General features: G+C 39.3%; 1 protein-coding gene across 1 annotated transcript in view; it reads left to right on the plus strand.

Moving 5' to 3' along the window:
- Positions 1-6,451, plus strand: part of GRXCR1 (glutaredoxin and cysteine rich domain containing 1) — a 180,699-nt gene that overhangs the window by 65,118 nt on the left and 109,130 nt on the right. Inside the window, exon 2 of the mRNA XM_004703145.4 lies at positions 5,642-5,884. Coding sequence (XP_004703202.1) covers positions 5,642-5,884 — 243 coding nt within the window. The remainder of the gene's footprint in view (positions 1-5,641; positions 5,885-6,451) is intronic.

A 6,451-nucleotide genomic window follows, 5' to 3' on the forward strand; every position in this document is an offset into this window, starting at 1 on the left:
GTAATTTCTTATGTGCTGTATTATAATATTAGACTCTATGCGTTTGGCTATATTCCCATTTTGGAGGGTGTCCTCTGTTATAGGATTAGGGTAGGATGTATGTTTAGACTCTACTAGAGGGTGTGTCTTACATCACCCTTCTTTGTTTCCTTGGGGTACCATCTGCTAAAAGACCAAAACCACACCTCCATCAAAGTTATTTCTCTGTATATAAGAGCAATCTCAGGAACAGAGAGGAAGCCCAGAGTTATCATAAGAGCACTTTCCAGAACTCTGTCAGAAGTGCTGGAAGGTAAGAACAGAGACACCAGAGACTGTGGCACGGAGACTATGAGACCGATCAAGAGCAGCACTGAGACTATGGAACTCTGAAATGGAGTGGCAGGTGGACTTCCTGTTCCGTGGAGGCAGAAGCTAAGGGACCACATGACTAAGAGGCTGATGACCAGAGAGAGTCCTGGCTGCTGCTGAAGAGAAGTCCTGGACTGTAATACTGTACCTTGTCTTCTCAAGCTGCCCTTTGAAACTCTCTGTTTAGCTCTTTGTCTTCATCATTTCTCCCATTTGCCTTTGGTACTCTGTGATTAAAAGCAAGTTTCAGAGTCTCTTCTGACGTCCACCTTGATCTTTTCATCTTTCCTGTCTATTTAATGACCTGTTGCTTTCTTCATGTATGCTGTTCTTGATGTCTTCCCACAGCTCATCACATCTTTGTCGTTAGTGTTCAGTGTGTCCATTCTGTTTTTGAGATGTTCTTGGATGAGAGGAAGAGGGCGTATAATTAGAGAGGAAAAAGACCTGGGAGAGATGCTGATAAAAAAACACAGGTGTTGATCTATTAAGTTTTCAAATCACACTCACTATAAGAATGAAAACTCAAGAGGTGCTCTGAGAACAAGCCCGGCAGGAGGTTATGTATTTATATTTAAGTAGATAGGCTATTATGAAGCATCTTGTAGTATGCATACAACAGGAGTTCACAGAATAACATGAAGAGGGACAGACAGTGCTATATAAAATGGCATGTTCTTTGCAAAGGCCCACAGCCCTATGCCTATTTAACGTAATACCTGGGTAAGGTTGACTCAATGTTTGCCTGATAATCAAGAAATCTGGGTCTATCCCAAGTTTGTTGTCTGATTGTGTGACTCTGTGCTAACCACTTCCCCTCTTTGCCCACAGGTAGGGGAGAGAAAAAGAAACAAAACGAAATAAAACAAAACCCCTCCACCTTGCTCATCTCACGTGAACTTTAATTTTAGACTTAAAACAAAACAATCATGAACAAGCTTGTTTGGAACGCCCCTTGGGCGCTGTAACTTACTGGGTTTTTGTGGGAGCTTAATTTAGTAAAAAGACACACCTCTTGAAAATGACATTCATGATCTCACAGGAAATGGATTAGATCTATAAGCAGTGTGAGGTTTGGCAACAACTCTATCCAGGGAAGGAAGCGGCAAAAGAATTGTGGTTCAGTGACTTGGCTTGGTTTAATGGAAAGCACACGGCCTTCAAATGGGTAGTAAACTGTGTACTTGGCTGAATTTTAATTCTCTCTCCTTGTCTAAGACATTTCTCTGTGCCTAGGTTTCTAGAGATATGAAATAATGACAGGATTACCTTATTAGTTACTGCAAAGATTAAATTAATGTAAAGTTCTGTAGTATTCTGTGTCTAGTTATAGATTACACAATCCTAGGGGAAAATAAAATGAAAATAGTTTATTTATTTTTGTTTTGAGGACTGATATAGTCCAGAAGCTTCTCAGTTCATGCTAATTTGGGACACATGGGGACAAAGATTGAAGGTCTTTTCAAGTCAGTATCTGATTGGACAAAGTAACAGTGGCTGTTACAATGAGTCTTGGTGGCATAGTCAGTTACAGGTTGGGCTGCTCCTCACAGGGTCAGCAGTTCAAACTCAGCAACTGATCCAAGGGGGAAAGATGAATCTTTCTTTCTCCTGTATGGATTTACAGCCACTGAAACTCACACACCCTATAGTGTCATTATAGTCAGAACTGGATTAATGGAAATCCGTTTAGTTTTGGTTTTATTACAGGGCAAGGAACACACTGAGAATATTTAATTGCCCCTAGTCTCACGTAATGAAGGGAGCATCAAAAGTAGATGGAAAGAGTGCATGTTATCACAGCACCAAAAAGAACTAGTCGACACTCAGCCATTTCAAGAGGCAGAATATGAGAAAGAGTGAAGGGAACTGAAGGAAATAAGAATTCAAGGTGTCTGGAAGGCATGTGACCAAAACAAGGCTCTAAGAATTGGTGGAATAATAGCTGAAACATTTCAACAAGCGATGAAACACTGAAATCACCCACTGGGCTATGCCCAGTCCTTTGGAAGACAGTTATCTGGACTGGAAAATTACATGATTTAAAAGCAAGAAAGGTGTGTGTTATGGTTGGACCCTCTCACCATACTTATTCAATCTATGTGCCGAGCAAATAGTCTGAGAAAATGGATTATATGAAGAAGAAAGTGGCATAAGGTTTTGAGGAAGGCTTATTAATCACCTGTTATACAGAGATAATGTTAACTTGTTTGTTGGAAGTGAGGAGGACTTGAAGTGCTTGCTAATGGAGACCCATGATTACAGCTTTCAGTATGTGTTGCAGTTCAATGTATAGACAAACAGGATCCTCACAACGTACCAATAAGTAACATCATGATAGACAGAGGAAAGATGAAGTTGTCAAGGATTTTGTTTGCTTGGATCCCCAATCAATGCTCATGGAAAAAGCAATATAGTGATCACATGATGCATTTCATTAGGTAAATCTGCTCAAAAGACGTCGTTAGACTGTTTACAGGCTAGGGTGATTTGAGAGCTAAGGTGTGCCTGAGCCAAGCCATGGTATTTCAATTGCTTCATATGTACGTGAAGCTGGACATTGAATAAGGAAGACCGAAGAAGAATCACTGGATTTGAATTTTGATGCTGGTGAAGAATACTGAAAGTATTATGAGCTGCCAAAAGAACAAACAAATCTATCTTGGAAGAAGTAAAGCCATATTCTTCCCTTGAGGCAAGCATGGTGAGACCCTGTCTCAGGTACTATCACTACATTATCAGGGAGACCAGTCCCCGGAAAAGGACACCATGCTTGGTCACGCACGGGCAAGGAACAAGAGGAAGATCTTCAGGGAGATGGAATGACAAGTGGCTGCCACAAGGAGCTCAAACATGACAGTCATTGTGAAGATGGCACAGCCCCAAGCCGTGGTTTGTTATCTTGCATTTAGGGTAACACTGAGGGGGAACCAACTCGACAGCCACTAACAGCAAGCCTCTTTAACGTTCCTACGTCTTGCAGACGGGTTGTGCTCCACTGCCAGTCTTAAGATCAGCAAATTTTCTACCCCCAAAAGAAAAGCCAGAAGGAATCTCCTTCAGTTAACATTACAGCGCCCCAAACCCCGATTAAGCACCGTCTCTCTCAGCAACACGTGGTGGGGTGGGTGGGTGGGGGGAGGGCATGAGTTGGAATACATTTGTGTGTGTGTGTTTGTTAAGTTTCTTTTCAGGAACTTCGAACCATCAATTTCTAACACATCTTGCTTTGCTACAGGTTGCTATGAGGCTTTTGGGTGTCCCTACAATTCATCTTTTTAATCAATGGAAAGGAAGAAACAGCCTTCCTTTATTATTATCTAGGTCAGCTCTCTGTGAACAAGCCGCCTGCAAATCCCACCGGCTTCTCAGAGCTGTCTCGGATCCTTCCATTCTTCATTATGCTATTCCCATGGTAACCTTCAGGAAGTGAGCTGTGGGACAGTTAACCATTGAATGGTTATTTTTAGCTCTGGCCAGATGCTTTGATAAATCTGTTTAGGGAGGGAAATCTAAGCAAATATAATTTATTTCAAAGACAATGTTATTTTAAAATTAATGGAATGAAATGTAAAGACCTTGATCAATCAATGGACAAAGCCCTGCTCTTATGATGACGCACTTCTACATCAAAGGCACCCTGGTGGCCCAGTGGGTTATCCAGAGTCCACAAGCAACTCTGAAGGGGAAAAAAGAAAGCTTTGAACTGCCTTAGATATTTTCAGCTTCTGAAACCCCTGGGGGCAGTTCTCCCCTCTACTATGGGGTCATTATGAGTCAGAATCCACTAGATGGCAGTTAGTGAGATGCTTCCAAATCATACAAAATTTTCTTCTTAATCTCTTCCCACCCAACTTCCTCCCATAGCATTGCCTCACATGTGAATTTCTTGCTATTGTGCAATGTCATATGCCAATATTTGCAATGCATTAATTGGTGAACCAATATCTTTCAAAGTATGTTAAAAAGTTACGCAGCATCTACAAACGATGTTGCTAAAACTCCATTATAAGTGAGAGTCCAGTTGATGTTCATGTAATAGCACAAAAAAAGTATGTAGTGTGAGTCTTCAGTTTCATCTCAAAGAAACAACCATTTGTCAAGTTTAGGTGTTGTATCAAAGAAGTATACTCGGTTATCTGAAATGATATTAAAATCTTTTTCTTTCCAACCCCCAAATATTCCCTGAAGTCTTCTTAACATCAATCTGCCTGTCTGAGCATTATCCAATTTACACATCAGGCTATACCAAATTTACAACATGTACTTGAAAGATGAGATAAAGACTTCATGGGGCAGCTAGTTCATTAATGTGAGAGGTGCACATGGCTGTACTGCTAGAAGAATGTGATCTCTATTGCTGAACTGTACATGTAGAAACTACTTTTTATTATCTATACTCTCAAAAAATAAAATTAGAAATAACTTCTTTTTTCAAATAAATAAATTAATTAATTTTTAAAAACTACCTAGTTTGGTCCTTCAGTGCACTCTAGTATTGCTGGGCAGAATTTTCATCAAAGTAATCATTGATTTCTGATTTAGTATGATAGGTGAGATAGGATTCTCACATCAGGCAGGTAGTCTTAGTATTCTTTCTGAGACTTGCTTACTTCTGTTGCATATTTATGAGTTTCCTTTTTATGCCTAATTTTGACTCATTACCCCCTATCGTGTTTCTTGTTTCTTATGTTCTCCCTCTGGGCCAATCTGTCTTGTATTCCTGATTCAATAATTTCTTAACAGTCTATTGAACCCCTGTCACTGGAGGTTAGCTACTTAAATCTCAGCATAATTTTATACATCTTCTATTTCCGGGAAATTGGGACTCAAAAGACTGTAAAATTTGGTAAATCCAGAGGTAAAAGAAATATACATTTTATCTAGAAAAATGATGATGATAAAATTGACTGAAATAGCAAATGTAGAAATTTGACAATGTCTACCTGTTATATGAAAAATAATGCAGATATTAATTTCATCACATAACAACTTAGAAGTCATAATTTTTAAGATGTCCTATCATTTGATGTGCCACCAATAAAAGAAAAACAGAAAATCCTAGCTGCTAAGGATGCTTGTTTGTTAAATTAGAGGGCTTCCATCTCTATCTCCGTTACAGATGTGCTAATGTAAAAGACTTGTATTAGAATCGACAAAGCCAGCATTCACTTCACTTTTACAGAATGCTGTTTATGCTTACGACACATACAGAAACTTGTTGTCTTAAAATATCAGGATGTAAGAAAATCAATGCAAGCATATTTACCCTGTAATGTTTTCCCTTTAGCAACCAGCCACTGAGCTAGAATTTGATCGAGTAGTGATTTATACCACGTGTCTTCGTGTGGTACGGACAACGTTTGAAAGATGTGAACTGGTTAGAAAGATCTTCCAAAATCATCGAGTAAAATTCGAAGAGAAAAACATAGCTCTGAATGGTGACTATGGAAAAGAGTTAGATGAACGATGCCGACGGGTTTCTGAAGCTCCATCCCTCCCCGTGGTGTTCATCGATGGCCATTATCTTGGGGTAAGTATTCCTCTAAGGAAAATCTACTTCTTTATCATTGAAGCCAACAATTTGTTGAAAGAAATCAATAAGCCAAAGAAAGGTATCCTGTGATATAATTATCCAAACATTATTTTTTGATGCTCAAACCAAAGAGATTGGACCACTTATTTCTATTTCCAACAATGCTCATTCCCACCGGAGCACAGTAGGATAAGGTTAGCGTGAAATTATCTTTGGAATATAAGCATATCATTTTAATTTTTTCCAGTGACTTAATTTTTGCATTTTGAAGCTTGGCTTGTGGGATAAAAATTTCTTTTTTAATGCAGGCAAGGCAAAGGGAATGTAAATTTTCGTACACCCCATTATCCAACACTCAGTTTCCTACCTAATGAACCTGAGATGACAATCTCCAAATGGAATCAATAAAAAATGAGAGCCTTGAGCTAGAATTTTATCTGCTTGTTACAGAAAATTATTCTTGATCTTGGCAATGCTGCAAGAGGAGGCACAGATTCAGACTAAGAGTAAGCAGGGAGAACGCCTAGGGCAGTAACCAAACCCATCTGCTCAATTTCCCTTTGA

This window comes from Echinops telfairi, unplaced genomic scaffold (genome assembly GCF_000313985.2).
Source record: "Echinops telfairi isolate 266 unplaced genomic scaffold, ASM31398v2 ScPeMD7_7468;HRSCAF=8506_0, whole genome shotgun sequence".
Lineage (NCBI taxonomy): Eukaryota > Metazoa > Chordata > Mammalia > Afrosoricida > Tenrecidae > Echinops > Echinops telfairi.